This window comes from Ruditapes philippinarum, unplaced genomic scaffold, assembly GCF_026571515.1.
Source record: "Ruditapes philippinarum isolate M1 unplaced genomic scaffold, ASM2657151v2 ctg1360_1_1_1_1, whole genome shotgun sequence".
Lineage (NCBI taxonomy): Eukaryota > Metazoa > Mollusca > Bivalvia > Venerida > Veneridae > Ruditapes > Ruditapes philippinarum.
Window position 1 is genome coordinate 54,128 of NW_026860762.1, and position 23,210 is coordinate 77,337.

The following is a 23,210-nucleotide window of genomic DNA, read 5'->3' on the forward strand; positions in this document are numbered from 1 at the left end:
TAATATAAATCTATACAAACAATTATGTTTTATTCAGTAATTTTCAAAAATGTTTATTGTATGAAGTAATATTTGTATTTTAAGTCCATTTGATTACCATACAGTGTCCAAATAAACAGTAGAACTTCTACATGGCAAACTTCTATAAGTTGATTTTCTTGTTCTGTCGAAGCAAAATGAATGTGCATATTGTTTCCCCATTATTCTTTATAGACTATCAAACTCCACGAGTCGGATAGCTGTTAGTTAGGCATTTTCTTCTTAAATATAGGCTATTTTTTATCACTACTCTTGCAATGTACACGTAAGACCTAAGGTCTAGCTGGTCAAGTTTTTTCTTTACACATATAGTTAAAAACAATGACACACCTGGGGCAGGGCCAATTTGGACCCAAGGGCTTTTATTTGAACAATCTTTGTAGACACTTACTAGAAAATGTTTCATGCTTAATATCTGAACTCTAGCTATTCGGATTTTTCGAAGAAGATTTTTAAGTTTTTGCTATACACATATAAGGAAAATCAATGCCCCCTGGGGGGGGGCCAAATTTTGCCCCCAGGGTTTTTATTTCAAAAAATTTGTAGACACTCATTTAGAAGATGTTTTCATGTTTAAATACCCTAAACTTTTACAAATTTGATTTTAACCCAAAGAGATTTTTTAATTTTTTGTTTACACTAAAAGGAAAAATTTAAAGCCCCCGGGGGGGGCCCAAATTTTTGGGCCCAAAAGGGGCTTTTAATTGGGGAAAACTGGTGACATCCAAAAAAATTTGTTTCTTTGAAAAATATCTTAGTTTCGGCCCTCCCAACGGGAAATTGAAAAATTTCAGGGGAAAAATTACCCCGGGGGGTTTCAAGGGGGTGGCGAAAACCCCCGGGTTGTTTGGTCCGGGGTTAGACCCCTGGGGGGGCCCGGGGGGGCCAAAGCCCCAAAAGCCCCTTTGAATTTGAATGATTTGGGGTTTGCCCTAAAAATCAATTTCCTGGACTCTAATTTGACTTCCTTGGTTGCCTTTAAAGCCATTCAGAGACACTTTAGTTGGACTTCAGGTTTTTCATCAGCCCTCAAAACAAATATCCGAACATTTTGACGCATTTTGACAACAGACAATAGCAAACAATGTAAACTGTAATTTGATTGTTTATTCTAAAATAAAAATGCCGGAAAAGACTCGATTTGACCAATGAGATAAGCGCTTACAGACGTACCATAGCTCTAGCTCTTTGGGAAATCAATGATCCCCCTAAGATATTTAAATTTTTTTTCTTTTGGTTGCCATGGCAACCAGAGCTTCTGCATGGAATTAAATTCTTTGAACAATTTTCAAAGGTGACCACCAAAGGAACATTCCTGTGAAGTTTGGATGAAATTGGCTTAGTGGGTTTATGAGGAGATGTCATTTAAAGCAAAAGTTTACGGATGGACCGAAGCCGGACAGACGCCCGGACGAAAAGCGATCACAAAAGCTCACCATGTCACTTTGTTACAGGTGAGCTAAAAACGTACCGTGTATAAACTGGAAACAAACAGTAATATAAGTACCTCTTTATTAACCGGAAACAAACAGTTATAGATATACCAGTGCATAAACCGGAAACAAACAGTAACATACCGTATATCAACCGGAAACAAACAGTAATGCATGTACTGGTGTAGCAACCGGAAACAAAAACAGTAATAGATATACAGGTATATCAACCAGAAACAAACAGTTATACATGTACCATATATTAACCAGAAACAGTCAAAAAATGTACCGTGTATCAACCGGAAACAAACAATTGAACACATATACCATATATCAACTGGAATCAAACAGTAACACATATAACATAACTTATATCAACCGGAAACAAACAGTGATGCATGTACTGGTAAAGCAACCGGAAACAAAACAGTAATAGATATACAGGTATTTCAACCAGAAACAAACAGTTATACATGTACCATATATCAACCAGAAACTGTCAAAAAATGTACCGTGTATCAACCGGAAACAAACAATTGAACACATATACCATATATCAACTGGAATCAAAAAGTAACACATATAACATAACTTATATCAACCGGAAACAAAACAGTGATGCATGTACTGGTAAAGCAACCGGCAACAAAACAGTAAACGATATACAGGTATTTCAACCAGAATTAATCAGTAATAGATATATACCAGTATATCAACCGGAAACAAACAGTAATAGATATACCCTATATCAAGCAGAAACAAACAGTAACGCATGTACTGGTATAGCAACCGGAAACAAACAGTAATACATGTACTGGTATATCAAAGGGAAACAATCAATTGAACACATTCTACCTCTTTTTGCTCTGTCTCAAGAACAGTAATTTTTCTTTTCATCTCTGTACGTTCTTTCTCAGCTTCCAACACCTGTGCTTTTAGTTCAGTAAATTTATGTTTGAGCTCCTCATATTCCTCTTTTGTTGCAGCATTTTCTTTGATTTGAGTCAGAATTTCTTTAAAGTCTTCAGTGGTAATAATAAATTCCTTCTTCTTCAGCTTATAACAAGAAACAATTTTCAAATGTAGCTGCTATTTGATATAAATTATTCATAACATATCATATACAAGACTACAAGGGTTGTCGGTAAGACAGTAATGCTCGACTATTCTTAGTGCTTGATAGTAAAAAAAACTGCTTGATACGGTTACCACCTCCTGTTTACAAGTTGGGGTCATAATGGTGAACAAGTGTTCAAAGTTTCAAAGCCATATGTCAATGGACTTTGAAAATATTTGAACTATTACAAAAACTTTAACGTAAATTCTAAGTCGAAAAAGGGGCACAATTATGTCAAAATGCTTGATAGAGTTACCTCCTCCTGTCTACAGGTTGGGGTCATGATGGTGAACAAGTGTGCAAAGTTTCAAAGCCATATGTCAATGGACTTTGAAAATATTTGAACTATTACAAAAACTTTAACGTAAATTCTAAGTCGAAAAAGGGGCATAATTCTGTAAAAATGCTTGATAGAGTTACCTCCTGTCTACAGGTTGGAGTCATGATGGTGAACAAGTGTGCAAAGTTTCAAAGCCACATGTCAATGGACTTTGAAAATATTTGAACTATTACAAAAACTTAAACATAAGTGGTTACGCCGACGCAGACGCCGATGCTCGGGTGACTACAATAGCTCTACTTATTCTTATCGCATAGTCGAGCTAATAAGGTCAAACTTTATATTTTAAAATAATCTCAATTTTTACTCTTATACTTTGTTACGACTTCTAAAATCAAGGCAGGATTTATCGTCAAATTTTTCTATTTTCATTTATTTCATCTTTTTCCTAATATTTACAAATAAAGATATGTATCAAAATAAGTAAATTTAGGACAGTTGTTTTAATGAAACAAATTCAAGCTCTTTTTTCTATTATCATAAAATTTACCATGAATTTAGAGGTGAGCATATTTTAATTATTTTAACATTAGATTTCAAACTTATAATATATTATGTACATCATTATAACTTAACTTAAGATTTCAAACTTATACTTTAATATGTACACTTACATCTTGAAGTTTAACAACAGCTTGTTGTGCATCTTGTCGATGTAAAAGTTCTTTACCATCTTGTAGAACAGCTATCATGTCATCAATATAACAATTAGCTTTGCTCTCCTCTAACTCCATATTGCTCGAGTGAAAAATTTCGTTTCGGTACTGCCGTACCTAATATAAAGAAAACAAATAATACAACATTCACATAAATACAGTGTTCAGCAATGAGACTAAACACAATTCTTAAGTTGAGAATTTAAAACTGTAATAAAGGAGTTACTTTAAAATACTTAACATAATAATCATTATTATTATTGTGTTTAAACTGCAGATTATATAAAAGCAAAGGGAATGGAAATATGTGTTTTGATAAATCTTATAATTACTTTACTGAAGTAACAGTATTAACTTGTCGCATTTGCTTATAAAGCACAAATAATTACTTCTGTTCATTTTACAGTAAAGCTTAAAAATAAAATATTTTTTGTTTCCCACCCATAAAAAATTACAGCTAGCCAAAAAATGTATTGCAAACAAAAAATATTTGTCAAGAAAGGTTAAGTAAGAAGAAAATTACACGTCAACACCAGGGATGTTTATTTTGTTTTTATTATCTACGGGTTTCGACCTACCGTGAGGTCTTCATCTGGATAAATTTTGACAGAATTTGGGCCTGAAAGTATATAAAAATGTGTAGGATGGTAAGTCACATGACTGACCAAATAGTAACAAAAAATCTAAAAAATAGAATAAGATTTGGCTCAGTGCCAGAAGTTTGTTAAGTCCATGTGTAATAAGTTAAAAATATCATAGTTTTACAGAGTCCAGTGCTTTCTGATTATTGAAAAAGTTCCATAAAAAAAAATACACAAATAAATTGTTCTTTTGTGTCACCATAAGTATTACTATTTCTATGTTATGCACTTTTTTAATGTAAAATATATGTTGGCATCAGTAGTTTTAATGTACAGTCTAGTATTTAGGTTACCGTTTAATCCTTTAAATATTTAAAATAAAAAAAGAGTTTTTTTTCATGGCTTTGGGGATTTCATTTTGTAATTTTTTTATAAAAGGGGTTGAAAAAAGTTCAAGTGGGGCCCAAATTTGGGAAAGGAAAACAATTCCCCACAAAAGATTGGGGGGCCCAAAAGGTAAAAAAGTCTCAAAATATCTTTACCCTATAAGTTTGGGTTTTTTTGTTGGTGGCAAAAAAATCTCTCTTCTAAATAAAGCCATGGAAAAAATAGGGATTTTCTGGGTATCAAAATCAATTTTGCTTTTTTCCCCCGGGAATTGGAAGTTTAGCTGATAACTTGGGCTTTTGGGATTTAATTAAATTTTAAAGGGTGGATTTTGTTTTTATGTTTCTTTTTTTCCAAATATAAAAATTATATTGTGTTCGGGGGTCTTTTTGAACATGAAGTTTCTTTGAGAATTTAAATCTTGAGACTTTCGGTTCGTCAATTTTGCGCTGTTTCTGACCTTCCGTTGTTTGTCTTATCTTCGGATTTAATTTAGACCTTTCCTGTCCTGGAAGTGTTGCTATGGACGTTGTTGCCGAAAGTAAATGTAATTCGGTTTCTGATTGGTCGGATTGTGTGAGTGAATATTTGTGAATACAATTTATGCATAACAATTTTGAATCACTATTCATAATGTGGCAAACTGTTTCTCTGACAAAAGAACTGCATTAACCTCATATTCACCTTAGTGCAGTAATGGGTAAACTCCTATAAAAAATTCAATAAGAGTTTATAACCAACAAGATATGTTTGTAAAACATGTATGCCCCCTATCGGAAGCCAATTAGTCATGTGATCAGGTTATTATGCATGACTTCTGACCCAGTGAACAAACAATTAATAAGGGTTATCTAGTATCTACTGTTCATGACTAGTCACAATGTAACAAGGTAATAATAATCATTGTGACCCCATAGGTTGTGTGCAGCAATTTAAGTTATTACAAATCTTACCAAATAATATATGCATAAATTTTTGTGAATCATGCAGGCCTCATTAATGACAGCCAAGTTGTTACATAAGACCTTCAAATGTGTATACCAAAAGCATTTTTAGTTTAATATAAAAATATCAACCAAGTCAACTTGAGTTGTTGAGTTATTGGTCAGAAACCGTCATTAAGTACAAAGTCAAAATGACATTGACCCCTTGACTCCAAAATCAATAGGGGTCACCTACTGGTCATGACCAATCACCATACCAAGTTTGATTGTTCCTAGGCCTAAGCGTTCTTAGTTATTGATTGGAAAACCGTTTTTACCTACAAGGTCAATGTGATCTTGACCTTTTGACCCCAAAATCAATAGGGGTCAAAACTGCTTTGGGCAAAGACCTCACCATACCCAAATTTAAGTTCCCAGGCCTAAAACGGCTTTAGTTATTGATTTTTGGAAAATGTTTTTTTCCCACAAAGGCCAATGTGACCCCTTAAAACCTTTTTACCCCCTTTAAACCCCCCCAAACAAAAAAGGGGTCATCTTTCTGGTTTTTGACCAAACAAACCCTACCAAGTTTAAGTTTCCCAGGCCCAAAAGGGTTTTTTAGTTATCACTCGGGGAAACCCTTTGGTTTACGGGGGCTATTTCCCAAAAGAATGCAAAGCAATATACCCCCCTTTTTCTTTTTAATGGGGGGCATAATAACTACCTACGGTAAATTTTTCTTTTGCTTTTATACGCAATTAACAGACAACATTTTAATCTTACAGTAAAGCCTAATATTCAACAAAATTTAAAATAAACATATAGTATACAAATGGAGTTACCTTTGAAAAAAGATTGTTTGGTCCTGTAACATTGCATCCAATGTGACTATGAAAGTACTTGTTATTTATGATAACATGAAGCAACCCAGTGCAATCAGTGTCGACTGCTGATGTCTTGTCCTTGTACCCAGGAGCATTTATAAAACATTTGCAAACCTCCCACGGTTCTGTTGACCACTGTTGGACATCACTGTTTTTCCAAAAAGGTGCCGGTGGTATTGATGCATGATACTGTATAATGCTGTCATAGATGGCACCGCATATGTTGTTTGGACAGGGTCTCTTATTATTAGGAAAGCAACAGTTACATTTATCTTGTTTGAGGGGACATATCCCTTTTGAGACTCGGACATGATCTGGCTGGAGAGTTGTTATCTGACAGGCGCCACATGGTATGTTTGGTTGAGGAGTCTTTGTTTGTTGTATTTTGTTAATAATATCGTTGTGCTGCTGTCTTCCAATGTCATCACAAAATGGTGCAAGTCCCTCTTTAAGATAACCCAAGCCTAGGCCAGCCTTAACCCACTGCCGGTATTTGTTATTCTTTAAATGTATCTCATGTGCCATCTTGATTTCTAAAACAAACAAAAAATATTATTAGCTACAATTTGTAAGAATCCAAGGAAAACCAACATTAACTATGACTGATCACAAACACTTGTATGCCCTGAAAGCTGGCCCCAGTTAAGGGACCATAAACTTTGACTTACAATGAAGGCATTGCTACTATCACTAGAGGGCCATATTGGCCCCAGATTGCTCATCTAAGATTCGTTGTAAGAAATAGTCATCATATAGTACAGAAGTAGATATTATTTGTTCCTCATTGAGCAGCCAAAATCAATTCAACCATTTCTATGTCTCAAGTAGAACTTGAAAGACATGTTAGATGTCATCTCGAGACATTTTTTGTGTCTGTTTTTCTTTGGAATTATAAGCAAGGAAACTTTATAAACCATAAAAGAAATAAGAAACATATATCTCAATATCAATTATAAATCTACTTTCCATAAATGTACAGTACAGCTTAAACAAATTAATAAAGTCCGCCAATCACTGCGATTATTTTACGGTTGGATTGTCACGGCAACGTTCCTGCTACATTATCACCTGATCGGGTTGCAATTTGTGCTGCGGAATATCGTCACTGTTGATCACTGTGAAATATTGCAGGGACATTCCGCTCTCTTGGGTGACCAATGGTCAATTTATTACACACGGTAATTTACTAAATACATTATGTACATTGTACGTCTGAAAAAAAATAACACACCCAGCATTTGTCTTCTTAAATTTCTAAAGGGCAGATAATTGCCCCTGTTTTAAAAATTTTAAACTTTAACAAAAATTCATTGCAGACTGTCAATATTCAATTGTGCGAAAATACACGAAAACACTCGCCAACAAAGTAGCATCAATAAATAAATGAGATATAATCATATGTTTCCAACTTAAACAAGAGCCATGTCAACATGGCCATACCCCGCCGAATGTGTTTGCTCATTGGAAGAATGTATATGTAGTAGAGCAGAATAATTCCATTTTAAGAGGTCTTTTGGTAATGAAAAGTGATGGCTATAGTGATTACAGATTTGAAACCTATGTGAATACTGATGGCTGAAAATAACAAAGGGCAATAACTGAAAACTAATGCAGGGTAGGTTATCATTCTTGTGTGCTGCATCCCTCCTCAGTAAAATCTATCCACCTATGAAGTTTAAAGTTGATACCTCAAATACTTTTTGAGAAAAAAATGGAATTGAAAAATTAAGTATGAAAAATAACAAAGGGCAATAACTCAAAAATTATAAAAGGTAGAGTTATCATTCTTGTGCACTGCACACCTCCTGAGTTAGATCTATGCACCTATGAAGTTTCATAATGATATCTCAAAGGCCTTTTGAGTTATGCTCTGGACAAAAATTAATTTTGAAAAATAAAAAAGGGCAATAACTAAACAATTATGCAGGGTAGAGTTATCGTTCTTGTGCACTGCACTCTTCCTCAATGAGATCCATCCACCTATGAAGTTTCAAGTTGATATCTCAAATACTTTTTGAGATAAGCTCCAGACAAAATAGTATGAAAAAGAACAATGGGCAATTACTAAAAAATTGTACAGGGAAGAGTTATCATTCTTTTGCACAGCATTCCTCCTCAATAAAATCTATCCACCTATGACATTTCATGTTGACATCTCAAACACTTTTGAGTTATGCTCCACTCGGGTGAAAAATTATGTATGAAAAATAACAAAGGGCAATAACTCAAAAATTATAAAAGGTAGAGTTATCATTCTTGTGCAGTGCACACCTCCTGAGTGAGATCTATGCACCTATGAAGTTTCATTTTGATACATGTATCTCAAAGGCTTTTTGAGTTATGCTCTGGACAAAAATTAATTTTGAAAAATAACAAAGGCAATAACTCAAAAATAATGCAGGGTAGAGTTATCATTCTTAAGCACTGCACTCCTCCTCAATGAGATCCATCCACCTTTGAAGTTTCAAGTTGATACCTCAGATACTTTTTGAGATAAGCTCTGGACAAAATAGCATGAAAAAGAACAAAGGGCAATAACTCAAAAATTGTATAGGGAAGAGTTATCATTCTTGCGCACAACATTCCTCCTCAATAAGATCTATCCACCTATGACATTTCATGTTGATATCTCAAACACTTTTTGAGTTATGCTCCACTCAGATGAAAAATTAAGTATTAAAAAATAACAAAGGGCAATAACTCAAAAATTATGAAAGGTAGAGTTATCATTCTTGTGCACTGCACACCTCCTGAGTGAGATCTATGCACCTATGAAGTTTCATGTTGATATCTCATAGGCTTTTGGAGTTATGCTCTGGACAAAAATCAATTTTGAAAAATAACAAAGGGCAATAACTCAAAAATCATGCAAGGTAGAGTTATCATTCTTGTGCACTGCACTCCTCCTCAATGAGGTCTATCTACCTATGAAGTTTCAAGTTGATAACTCAAATACTTTTAGAGATATGCTCCGGACAAAAATGTCGGACGGAAGGACGGACGGAAGGAAGTGCGGAAGGTCGGACGGACGGACGGACGGAGACTATTTCTATATCCCCCGCCGCCTTTTCGGCGGGGGATAATATAACATACCAGTGATTTATTTAACAGACTCCGAAAAAGTCAATTGAAATTTTCTTTAAAATCATGCAGTTTTCCCAAAAATCTGAACTTAAACCTGCTTTTTTTCTTCCCAAATAAGCAATTTTAGCGATAATTTTTCCCAAATTAAAGAAGCTAAGGCCTCTTCCCAATTAAGCAAGAAAAATCATTGCATACGCAAAATTTACACACATGATGACCTCTTGACAATTGACTAGTCTGCTCTTCAAAAGAATCTGCCAATATTTGATGTTGACACATGTGTATTCCCTACCAAAGAAGTGCCGACACTCAAATGACTTCCATCCATCTGATGAGCCCTAATTATCCCTAAAATTTCCCACCAGGATCGATGATTAACTTCTACAATAACTTTTGATGGAATAGATGGTATTTTACACGTGTCAATGCTTTTTACGAACCCGTGCTGGTAATGGGAGGCCACAACTTGTATGCCTTGTTTATATTATATACATGTATATAGGGCCAAGGGGTGTCATCGATTCAATCGATATCGGTGTATCAACGATCTTTGTTATCCGATTCGATATCGATTCCATTTTTTAAATATCGGATATCAAATGCACATATATTTCTAGCTAAAGAGACTTCAGCGAACAGTTTTTATAGAACTGATAGACCTGTTTACTGTTGCAAAACGTCAAAATAAAAGCAACATATAAAGTTATGGAAGCCAGAAACAATTTTTTTTTAAATGAAAACGGAAATCAATGCCAAAGTTACCTCCCAGTGTCTCTAACGAATGCTGCCTAATTTCGTTGTAATCTCACATGCGTGCTAAGTGAATGTTAAGACCGCTCAATTCAGATTTCAAAAGGGAAAATGCCAAGAAAATTTGTCAGCGTTAAACTTTAATAATTAATCAGGTTCTAAACACTATAATTTGCCAATTAAACCTGGCTTAATTTGAACGGCAATGACGGGATTTAGCATTATCAGTAACTATGTAATAGCAACAACAACAACTAAAGTAAAATGGAAAAGGCTTTAAACTTTCTAGTTACTAATCATTAGTTTTTATTTATAGCTATATGGTAAAAAAAAGAAACAAATTGTTCAGTTTTCATAGTTAATCATTTTTGCATTTGTCTAAATATAACTGCTTTGTCAGAGTCCTTAGGAAAGATTTAAAAACACTTGAAAGCTAAAATTTAGCCTGGCAATCGATATATCGCTGTATCGCTGATAATTCATTACCGATTTATCGATACAAAAATCCTTATCGATGACACCTCTACATGTATATGGATTTAATAAAATAAGGCCAGATTTACCTATGCGCGTCTGTGGCACTTTTCAGAATGTCTGAATTTGGTCAGATTATGGACAAATTTTAGTTACATTATTGTTATAAATTGGTTAAATTGAGGTCAGAAACTGGTTAGATTCAGGTCTAAAATAATTAAGGAACGGAAAAATTGGTTTATAACTTCTACTTTCGTTTTCACCAAACACCTTTTGGTCATAGGGACTCTGGAACAGGACCGCATATTGCGGTGCATAAATCCGGATTCGTACCGGCTTTACAAATTGTCCGACCTTTTAATATCTTTTCATATTATGCGAGCGGGTGGTCTTTAATTATCTAATCTCAATTTAATATAATCTGCAAATTTAAAAATCAGTGAAATTTACGGTATATTGAAAAAAGAAAAGGAGTGACATCCGCCATTTGCCGCAACGTTCGGCGTAAGTTATCCCCCTTGATATGCTTGATTTTTGTTTTAATTTTTCTAGTACTCTCTTTATGTCACTCAATACATGGGAAACTTTCACATTTCCTAATAAGGAATACCAGATGAGTGCCTTGAATATTTATCTATGGATCATGTTTTAATATTCCTTTTTTTCAGTTAGGCAAAATCTATTAGACCATATTACTAAAATGTCTGTTTTCTCCATGTAAACAAATCATAACACGAATACGCCCGTTATAATGCCGACTATACATGTCAAACACTAGTGCATGTCAACACGTGTAACAATAAACCGTTACGATACCTGATAGTTGACAACGATAACGGGAACAAAATTCTGAAAAAATCAGTCTTTCCGAAAGACCGTCGGACCTGACCGGTAAAAAATCAGAAGGTCCGATAAAAATATATGTTTTGACGGCCCGACGGTCCGGTAAAAATTAAGGATTTATAAAAACCTTACATTGAACATTTTGTAAAGGCCGATCATTTACCTACATTCAAAACAAATCAAAATGTTGTCATTACACAATATAAGCTCGTGCAATGCTTGTCAACTGTTATGCATTCTCATAATGCAAACTTTAATGTAACAACGTAAGATAAAAATATCCGACAACTAGTACAATTAAAAGTCAATAAGCGGCCGTGTAAATTACATAAGCGGCCCAGATGTGAAAGGTCAACCACTATTAGTTTGTTTACACAGATGAAAGTGTCAGTGAATTAATTGGAACAATTTACATCTTTAATCCACAGACTTAGAGAAATGTTAAATTACATGTGTGCTCAACTGGTGTTTAGCTTAGTCCTATAAATATGACGTCGCTTTGAGATATTTTTGCTTCTGGGCAAAGCAACGTCATATCGAAATTGCTCAAAAACCCATAGCATGTTCCGCCAGAAAACCAATGAAAGGTTTCCATACACCATGACCAGAATTTCCAACATGTATTCGCTGAAGCAGATTTCTGCTCTGATTTGAAGATTTCGTTCGAAACAGACGAATATAGAGCGCTTCACGACTATTTGCACAGGTAGGTAATAGAAACTATGTTGTGTTATTGTTTGCATGCATTTATTTGTACCTCCCCATTTTAAAATTGATATTTTACCCGTGGAATTGAATCCGGGTCAGCTCGGCCCTAAAACATACTCGGCCCCCCGAGTCAGCTCGGCCCTATTCCAACTCGGCACGGGTCAACTCGGCCCACTTTAAAAAATGGATAAAGGACATCAAAGGACTCCTATTGTCACGGGCTATTATTATCAATCAATGTGTATGTTAAATATACCGATTAATTAGGTGATAATTATGATTGACTTATTCATTCAAATTTGATTACTGACCACCTGCAATTAATTAGAAGCTTATGATATTAAGTAAACACGTTTTTGTTTCATATTTTTTTGAAAATTACTTTACAAACAAAATGCATCTAAGGAAACACATTTTTATTTTATCATTCTATATTCACAGGCACAAGTATCGGACCTGGGGAAAAAATGAAGTTATTTTATCAATCTGTTCATATTTTTCTTCCCAGGATCGATAATCGTGTCTGTGTCTATATTAATTTTATTGAATCTGCAAGACAAATCAATAACTTTTTTTTTGAATTTGAGGGTGATCGAAAATTCTCTATTTAGCGAGTAATGCCCCTTGTCTATATTTATATACATATTATAAGGTTATGACTAAAATCTCATTTTAAGGTCACTATCAAGCAGTATATATCATCCAAACACTGTGTGGGCCCCCTGTGATCGAAAATATGCGCCGCGATCTGCGTTCCTATGCTTTTGGTAAATTATCAAATCCTAATAAAATTAGTTTAATAAAGTATTCCTCAAAATTATGATTTCAGATAAAAAACATGATTTACAAATGCTTAATAAATGGATGTTACCTTTCCATTTGAAAACATTTATAATTATTAGCCTAATGTGGGAATTCCCCCAGTTTTTCATAAATCTACTTTCGTTTTTAGTTGTTAACTTTTTGTAATTTGTGTTGGCACATTAGTTATTTCTGTTTCATGAAGTAATCATTTCGTTTCAGTATAAAATATGTAACATAACGGCTACAAGATTTTAAAGATACTTACATCAATTTCTTCAAATTTTAAGAAAATCTTAGCCTGGACTAACCTCCGCTATATTGATATTTTGGCTTACAGACAACTCACCCCCCAGACAATTCACCCTAAGCCATTTTTTCCAGACAATTCACCCATCAGACAGTTCACCCCGCATTATTCGAAAAATGACACAGACAATTCACCCCTCATTTTCTTAAATTTAATTTTGATGAAATTCATCTTAAAATTACCTGTTTGCAATAAACAAATTTTGTTGTGTTTCTTTACTAAATTGATATTTATAAAATATTTAGTCATATTTAAATTAATTATTATAATTTATTACTTAAAAATAATATTTGTTACTATGTGTTAATATTTTTACATATTATTTACATACAAACTGTAAAAATTACAAATATATGGACGAATTGTTAAGTGAAGTGATAACTAGTGATTAGACAGATTCCTGGCAGAGACATGTAATATTCCCCAACCCAAATGATACTTATTGTAATTATGTGCTAATGACATGAAATGACAATCATGCAATATTTCCCAAACGTCCCGATTATAGTTTATACTTAAATGACATAAAATGACATTTTGAAATCTTACAATATTCCCAAAAAGAAATGATACAATGTACTTCTTCTTCATGATATTTTGTTGAAGTGACAATCAAGCAATGATAAGGTGTTAAGTGCTTCTGATAAAAAAGTGGATGTAGAATAGACAATATGTTTTTCAACACTTTAAGATAATGGATAATTAAACAGTTGTACATGTTTGCATCATATACAATAAAAATATCAAGACTCTTTAAAAAATGATAGATAATATGTCTATGAAAAATGCATACATTATGGGCATTTCCCTCAATATAAACTTGATTTAATTGAATAAATGTTTGCATTGATCATATACAATAAAAATATCAAGACTCTTTAAAAAATGATAGATAATATGTCTATGAAAAATGCATACATAATGGGCATTTCCCTCAATATAAACTTGATTTAATTGAATAAAATTATATTTTTTGTTGTATACATCATGGTATATGTGCTTTTATACAGTTATATTTTGTAAATATGACATAATAAATAAATAAAAATAAATAAATAAATATCTTGACTTTCTTATTCTTTTTTAACCATAAACATGATTATCATTTATGAGGGGTGAATTGTCTTATCTATTTCTGGGGGTGAACTGTCTTGAGGGGTGAGTTGTCTTGCTTTTTTGGGGAGTGAATCGTCTGGGGGGTGAGTTGTCTTGTTACCGATATTTTATTCAATTTTACAGCGCATGCGCGATTCACAAAGGCCTCACAACACTAAATATTGTCCTTCACTTACCAGTAGTTAATGTATTTTCCCTCTATGGCTATATAGATTTCTAATTTTCTAAATAATGAGGCAAAAATAGCATGAAAACTTTGGACTTTTAAAAAAACACAATGGTAAAATGTATTATATAATGATTTACATAAAATTATATAGCGTTTCCGTAAATGTGTTCTTAATGCAATAAAATTAAGTATAATAATGGCCTCAGCATTTTCTTTTTGTTAAAAAAATTACAATATATCTGTTACTTTGTTATAAAATAAATCTAATAAAAATGTGATACATTTGTTTGACCGGTTCCGGTTCAGTTTTTCAACGTTTGGTGTCTGCTTACAAATTAACAAAAAGTTGGTTTAAAAAATGTACCTGCTAGCTAGTTGATATTTGATTCGACTTCAAGCCTAACAAGTATTAGGAAATATATTATCTTTATCTAGTAAGAATAATGCTTGATTGAATCTGGTTAGTTTCACCAGTTCCGAAGCAAGTTCCGGTGCACATAACGTTACAAATGCCATTTGTAATATTTGACTATTTTTGCGAGCTAATACTTAAACTAAGTAAGTACACTGCCAACTTTCAGTCTGATTTATTATTTTAATATTCATTCGGGGTATACATGTATATTGTATTGCAATCTTTAAAGCACCACCTTGCTTGGCGTGAGATGAAGCAGAACTGCAATTGCATTGCATGCATTTGATTTTGTCATTATTTCTGGTAAGTTCTGTTTAAAACAGGGATCGTATACAATGTCCAAGATGAAAATAAGTTTTTGTTTTGCAATAATGCTTGAACAACACCAATTCTAGTCCCATTACTGGTAAATACTTTTTATAGATAATCTATGTTTTTAATTTTGTCCATACTGACAAACGTTCATCTTTAGTTTAAATAATATCTGTCAACACTGACACAGACATCCATGTCCATGTTTTGTTTTGATCTATATTCTGCATTTTATTTCATTATTCAGTTTTCAGAGATAAATGTATATTAATATTACACTACACGTACAGTACTTTTTATAAAATAATAACATGGTAGGATATTTTATATATATAGTGGCCTACAGTAAACGCATTTTAAATAAATGATAATAATTTAATACATATACCTCAAATGAAATGTTGGCACACTTTCTTACATATATTCATTCATATATTTCAACATTAAAGAACATTTTATTTCTGATAAGAAAACGCGGAAACGTTTTCAGTTGGGTACAGTCCGTCATCAAAAATACATGTACGTGTTCGGAACTGGTCAAAATAGGTCTCCTGGTTTAAACAGTTATGAATATATTCATGTTTACTTTTTTTGCAAATATTTTTGGATGAAGTCAAGATAACAATGAAAATCTCAGAATGAAAATGATGATAAAAGAATGATTATAAACATACCAGAATGACAATGAAGATTTCAGAATGATAATAAAGATATTTGTTTATCAAGTTCATTGTCATTCCAATATCTTTATTGTCATTCTCATACCTTCATTATTATTCTGATATCTTCATTATAATACTTATATCTTCATTATCATTATTATACATAATTATACTGAAATTATTATCATCATACATTTGCACCTATACACAATCCACAAGCAGATCCTCCACAAAACTATAACTTAAGAAATTAGTACCTGCTTTTTCACTGCCTCCGTGGTCGAGGAGTTAGAGTCTAATCCAGTTACTTGTCTGGCGTGGGTTCGATCCCCGGGAGATGCTTTGATAGTTTAGCACGGAGGAATTTTAGTACTGGTTTAACTATCCAGGAACGATGGTTAGGAAACTACCCCGCCTATATGACTGAAATACTGTTGGGAAAAGGCGTAAAATGAAACAAAACAAACAAACAAAACCTGTTATCACCCGTTTGATTCTGTGGAATATTTATTTTAATGAACACGAACAGTTTACAACTTAAAATAAAGAATAGGAAAATAATTACAGCTGCAATTATATGATATCATGTGCCATACCATACAGGGTTAAATGACCCGAGGTCGGTTTCAGAAAAAAATAAAGATATAATAGACTCGATCATCTTTGGGCAAAATACTTTTAATTCTACCAAACGTTTATGTCGGATTTTTATTACTTCACAACAGCAGGTGTCAAGTGTTGTGTGGCAGTTGTAAAAAGTTGCCCTGTTCTTCAATTCCGTGTTATTATATTTTTCTGGTTCTTCGGGATCATTGATACCAGCACTATTAAGTGTTGAGAATCGAATACCGCTTAAGCCGGTGCTAGGGGGCGTGAGGAAGTTGCTCTTTTTCAGTATCCCTCATGAACAGACTCAATCAAACCGAGTCTGCAATTCTTATGTAATTTTGTTGTGATTGATGCTTCCGAGGGATCACTTTCTTTCCGGATTTTTCAACAAGAGAATGCTCAAATTGTCTTTCGGGAGCTGCATTTCTTATTACAGGTTAAGTCGATGTATGCCTTTCCTTAAAAAATAATGCCATTTTAAACAGATCACAAGACGACATTCCAGCTCTATTGATTGAGGAAGACCTCAGGTGCCCCTTTGTCCTTTAATACAGGTATAGTAATTAGAGCAAAGATGTTTCCATGGATGGTAATGAACGTAACTTTGTAAAATGTTACACCCATTTATGTAATCAATTTATAAGAAAACAGAAAACTTGTTTTAGAGCCGTCGCATTTTCAAAATTCTAATTTATACGTATGTCTACCTGAAATATGATCAAACTAAGGGAATTTATCCTTGTAAAAAGATTAATATAAATGCATGATTAGTCTCCTCAAATTGATATTACCGAATGTACAAATTAAGTATTTTGATACATACATGTATACGAACAGTATTAGTCTCCCTGGATTATTTTTATCGCCCCATAATGTAATTTATTTCAGTATTTCTCCTAATGATATTATAATGATATATGTGACAGGGCATTTTTCTGTCATATCATAAAATAAACACAGTTACACATTTAATTAAACTGGACCTGTCATAACTCATCTTTGGGTGGGCTAAAGAGGTACATAATTATGTATCTCCACTTACATAGTGATGATAATATAACTTGATTCCAACTTGGTATAACTTTATTCCAAGTGATTCCAACAATGTTGCCAATGGGGCACCGCTCAAGCCAGTGCTAGGAGGCGTGAGGGATGTAGAACTTTTTTACTATTTCAAAAGGAATTGTGATTATATGCTTCCAGAAGATCAAACTTTCTGCTGATTTTTTATACTTCAAAACAGCAGGTGTCAAGTTCTGTGTAGCAGCCGTACTATTTCAGTGTTGTTGTTGTGTTTTTTTTACTTTCTAGACCTTTGATTCCAACACTTTTGTGTGTTAAAAATTATTAAGTACTACTCAAGCCGGTGCTATGGGGCGTGAGGGAGGTTGTACTTTATCATCATTCCTCGTGTACAGACTCGATAACAAAACAATGAGAACAAAGATCAATGCAAGGCGACATCCACGGAACGCAGTCCCCCGACACAATCAAGTCATACAAGCAAACCGAGTAAATTTTCATGTAATTTTGTTGTTATTTATGCAAGATTTCTCAGACTTACTTTTAGTGCACCTGGATCATAGAATAACATTCAGCTTTATTGTATATACTATAAGGAAAAACTTGGATCATATCACATGCAGTAACAACGTATTTACAAAATTGAAATAATTTGTATAAAGTCATATGTGACATCTTATAACTGTAACACCTTGTATATATCAGGTGTTAATGCATTTTGTAGACTTGTCAATTGCGTTTTATTTTACACGTAATTTCACCAGTCAATGTCTCATTCCTAGTACAGTGCATATATTTTACAAACGTTATTTCACCAGTCAATGTCTCATTCCTAGTACAGTGCATATATTTTACAAACGTTATTTCACCAGTCAATGTCTCATTCCTAGTACAGTGCATGTATTTTACAAACGTTATTTCACCAGTCAATGTCTCATTCCTAGTACAGTGCATGTATTTTACAAACGTTATTTCACCAGTCAATGTCTCATTCCTAGTACAGTGCATATATTTTACAAACGTTATTTCACCAGTCAATGTCTCATTCCTAATACAGTGCATATATTTTACAAACGTTATTTCCCCAGTCAATGTCTCATTCCTAGTACAGTGCATATATTTTACAAACGTTATTTCCCCAGTCAATGTCTCATTCCTAGTACAGTGCATATATTTTACAAACGTTATTTCACCAGTAAATGTCTCATTCCTAATACAGTGCATATATTTTACAAACGTTATTTCACCAGTCAATGTCTCATTCCTAGTACAGTGCATATATTTTACAAACGTTATTTCACCAGTCAATGTCTCATTCCTAGTACAGTTCATATATTTTACAAATGTTTTTTCACCAGTCAATGTCTCATTCCTTGAACAGTTCATATATTTTACAAACGTTATTTCACCAGTCAATTTCTCATTACTAGTACAGTTCATATATTTTACAAACGTTATTTTACCAGTCAATTTCTCATTCCTAGTACAGTGCATATATTTTACAAATGTTATTTCACCAGTCAATGTCTCATTCCTAGTACAGTTCATATATTTTACAAACGTTATTTCACCAGTCAATGTCTCATTCCTAGTACAGTGCATACATTTTACAAATGTTTTTTCACCAGTCAATGTCTCATTCCTAGAACAGTGCAAATATTTTACAAACGTTTATATCACCAGTCAATGTCTCATTCCTAGTAGAGTGCATATATTTTACAAACGTTATATCACCAGTCAATGTCTCATTCCTAGAACAGTTCATATATTTTACAAACGTTATTTCACCAGTCAATGTCTCATTCCTAGTACAGTTCATATATTTTACAAAAGTTATTTCACCAGTCAATGTCTCATTCCTAGTACAGTGCATATATTTTACAAAAGTTATTTCAAGAGTCAATGTCTCATTCCTAGTACAGTGCATATATTTTACAAACGTTATTTCACCAGTCAATGTCTCATTCCTAGTACAGTGCATATATTTTACAAAAGTTATTTCACCAGTCAATGTCTCATTCCTAGTACAGTGCATATATTTTACACATGTTATATCACCAGTCAATGTCTCATTCCTAGTACAGTGCATATATTTTACAAACGTTATCGATTTACTGGCAGTTTAGTCTTTGCTATTTATGGAAATAGTGGGAAGTAAATTTTTAATAATATATATACCCTCAACTTCTGTAAAAGAGGAAAAAACAAATGAGTCACAAATCAATTTTGTACAATCTTTTATTAAGAAAAGTCACACATTCATGCTATAAAAACCAATCAAACAAACATGTTCTAACTTTTTTTTAAAGTACTACATTAATAACCAAAACAGTATAATAACAATTCTGTCTATGAAGCTTCCATGATAAGATCATATACTGGATACTGTTATCCATCAAGATTTCAAGTTTTAAACAGTCATGTTTTATATATATGTACATTGTATATGTATAATTGACATATTCAAGCATGAACTTATCTTAACTTCATATAGAATTGTTTCAGTATAAACCTTGCCTAAATAAATGGGTTATTATGTGCATGTAATTTAAGGTTTGCAAATGTACTAGATGGATTTAATCATACAATATCCATTACACAGACATAGCTTATATATAATGTACAATTGACATAACATATAACAGCATGAACTTATCTTAACTTCATATAGAATTGCTTATACATAAACATGGACAATATAGATTTGTTATGAGTATATGTAAATTGTATGTTTACAAATATACTAGAATTATAAAATCTATATTCCAAGTCCCAAACAAACATGTCTGATGCATATGTTCACAATACATAACAAATCTAAGCATAAACATTCATATATCTAGTAAACAATTAATAACATCTTCATGTAATTATATGTTTACTTATATACCAGATGAATTTACACTACATAAAAAATTAAATTTGCAATCTATACATGATGCCTAAAAAAATAATACAATTTATTTTTGTAAAAGGGTGAATATGTGTTTTATAATGTTGTAATAATGAATAAATTTCGAACAAGTGCCAAAAATTGAGTTTGTTAATAGAGATGCAAAATGTAAAAAAATGTTATTTGACTTCCATAAATAATACTTATTCAGCATACTTGTACTGGTTGCTTAAATGCAAAAGAAACAAAAGTTGGCTTTGATATATGACCAATGAAAAACGTTTTGGACAACAAAAATATAAACTTTGAAAAATAACATACTGCATTTTTTAAGCTTAATTGGCCTTTAAATCAAACATGAATAAATGAAAAACAAACAAATGATGGCTCTGGTATATGGACAATGAAAAACTCTTTGGACACAAACAATAAGCTTTTGAAAAATAAAAGGGATTGCATTTTTTAAGGCTTAATGGGCCTTTAAATCAAACAGGTATAACTGTTTAAGATGTACGTAGGATTACATGTCCCAAAATCTTTCATTATATAAAATAATGTTATCTTATTTTCATAAAAGCATTGCAATAGCATGTCACTTAAACAACAAACATGTATATATATGTAATAACATGCTTACATATGCACTAAATACATTCATTCCTTAATCCACATTCAGAATAAAGGCACAGACGAGTGTAACATATGTTTATATATAACATATCTTAATCCTGGTACATGTATATACTAACATCAGCAAGCATAAAAAACTCACTTAGCTTTAATACATGTAATTATATCTTTACTGTCTGAAAACATTTAATTTTCAGTCTTAACATCATATGTATCCACAGATACTGGGCTGAACTACAATCATCACAAATGAAGTGTATTTGTTTATATGCATGGGGTTACCCATTCACAGATATACTGATTCAATTAAAATTTACATTTTTCTCAGTGCACAATATTTCAAAAGCTAGGCAATCCTTTAATGGTAAATTTTATTTCAAAGTAACGGTACTTAAATGTGCGAAAATCAAGATATAAAGAAGACAAATGTAACATTTTTACTGAAAATATTGAAATAAGCTAAGTAATTATAGACTTACAGATATTTCTGTCATAATATATTTCCTCAGTGTAGTCAAAAACTGTTATATATCCCAGAGGGGCCGCTAAGAACTGCAAATTACCCTCGGGACAGCCGAGAATGGAATATATACCTGAGGGGCAGCCAAAAACTGGTATAATATTCCTGATATGTACATCTTAATTTACAGATAGGCATGTTTATACTCATTTACCTTAAGTTTATCTATATAATTTACTAAAAAAATAAGCATTTTAGTTCACTTAAAGAAGCTCCACTGAGGTCCAAAACCTTTTATAAATAAAAAATTAAAGTAGAAAATCCAAAACAGATTAATTTGGAAACTTAATACGGAAAATATAACAAGAGCACCGCTAGACAGAGCATTAATTATGCCCAAAAGTGTTGATTTATTTTAGTAAGGTTGAAGCATTTGTAAGACATGGGAATTAAATAAAGTATTACCTCCTTCAAATAGCAATCCATGCCTCTGAAGTTTGAATATTGTGGACCAAATGGAACTTAAGTTATGCTCCGGAAACTGTTTTCAGTTATAAGGTCATAGTGACCTTGACCGACCTTTAACCTTGTGACCCCAAAATCAATAAGGGTCTTCTACCCAATATGGACAATCATCCTATGAAGTTTGAATATTGTAGGCCAAATGGAACTTAAGTTATGCTCTGGAAACCAAATTGCTTATGAACGGGTTTAACATAATATGACTGAAATTCTTTCGGGCATATAAAGATAATACTATTTCTAAAGAAAAAAACTTAGAATAATATTGAAAATTGATATTAATTATGTGTTATTTTAAGGGGAGTTAAGCTATAAACATTTATATCATTATGAACCACAAGAGCTCTCGACAGCACAGTGTGCTCAGCTATCCGCAGTGATGGAGACTGCCGAAGTTTCTAACTTCAAAAAGGGCAATAACTCTGTCAAAATCGATGTTATATTCATGGTCCTCGGACAGAGACTTCCTATTACTCTCATATGTGCGTGAGGTTTCTAATCCACCCGTAAGTTGTAATGGAGATACAGCTTGATCTAAAGAATGATCTAAAATTTTCGCACACAAGTTAATACACTGTACTGTAGTTATATTGAAATAGTAGGAAACCTCAAGAATATTCTCAAATCTAGAAAAATCAAGAAAAATTTAATTCCGAACATGTCAAAAATCCTCAGTGAAGCCCCTTTAGATATACACTTTGACTGATACTGACTAAATAATATTAACTTGTACAAATTAATCGTTTTGCATAATTATAATTTTTCTCCCTTTTTCAATCCTTACCATATAAAACAATCAAAGAAGAAATTTTCTAAAATATAACTTGTAAAGTCCTCATGTCCTAGAAAAAAATATTGTATACCATTTACTTGTCCTTGACATCTAACAGGTATTCATTCATATAATATAAAATTTACCATTCCTCTACATCATATAATCCTATGTATCATTTAATTGGTAATAATATAAACGGATCCTCTGTCCTATAAATCAAATAACTGGTATTTATAAATACCATTCACTTGTCATATATATATCATGTAACTGGTATTTATATATACCATTCCC

At 32.7% G+C, this 23,210-nt stretch overlaps 1 protein-coding gene across 10 annotated transcripts in view; it reads right to left on the reverse strand.

Annotated features, from left to right (window-relative positions):
• Positions 1–23,210, reverse strand: part of LOC132713318 (uncharacterized) — a 190,645-nt gene that overhangs the window by 8,370 nt on the left and 159,065 nt on the right. For 5 of the 10 annotated variants that reach the window (XM_060695861.1, XM_060695853.1, XM_060695860.1 and 2 more), the window contains 2 exons: positions 3,544–3,702; positions 2,328–2,528 (listed from right to left, as the gene is read on the reverse strand). In XM_060695861.1, coding sequence (XP_060551844.1) covers positions 2,328–2,528; positions 3,544–3,702 — 360 coding nt within the window. Of the gene's footprint in view, positions 1–2,327; positions 2,529–3,543; positions 3,703–6,318; positions 6,894–13,288; positions 13,354–23,210 lie in introns of those variants that run through there. The other 5 variants (XM_060695852.1, XM_060695859.1, XM_060695858.1 and 2 more) reach the window with 2 other exon arrangements.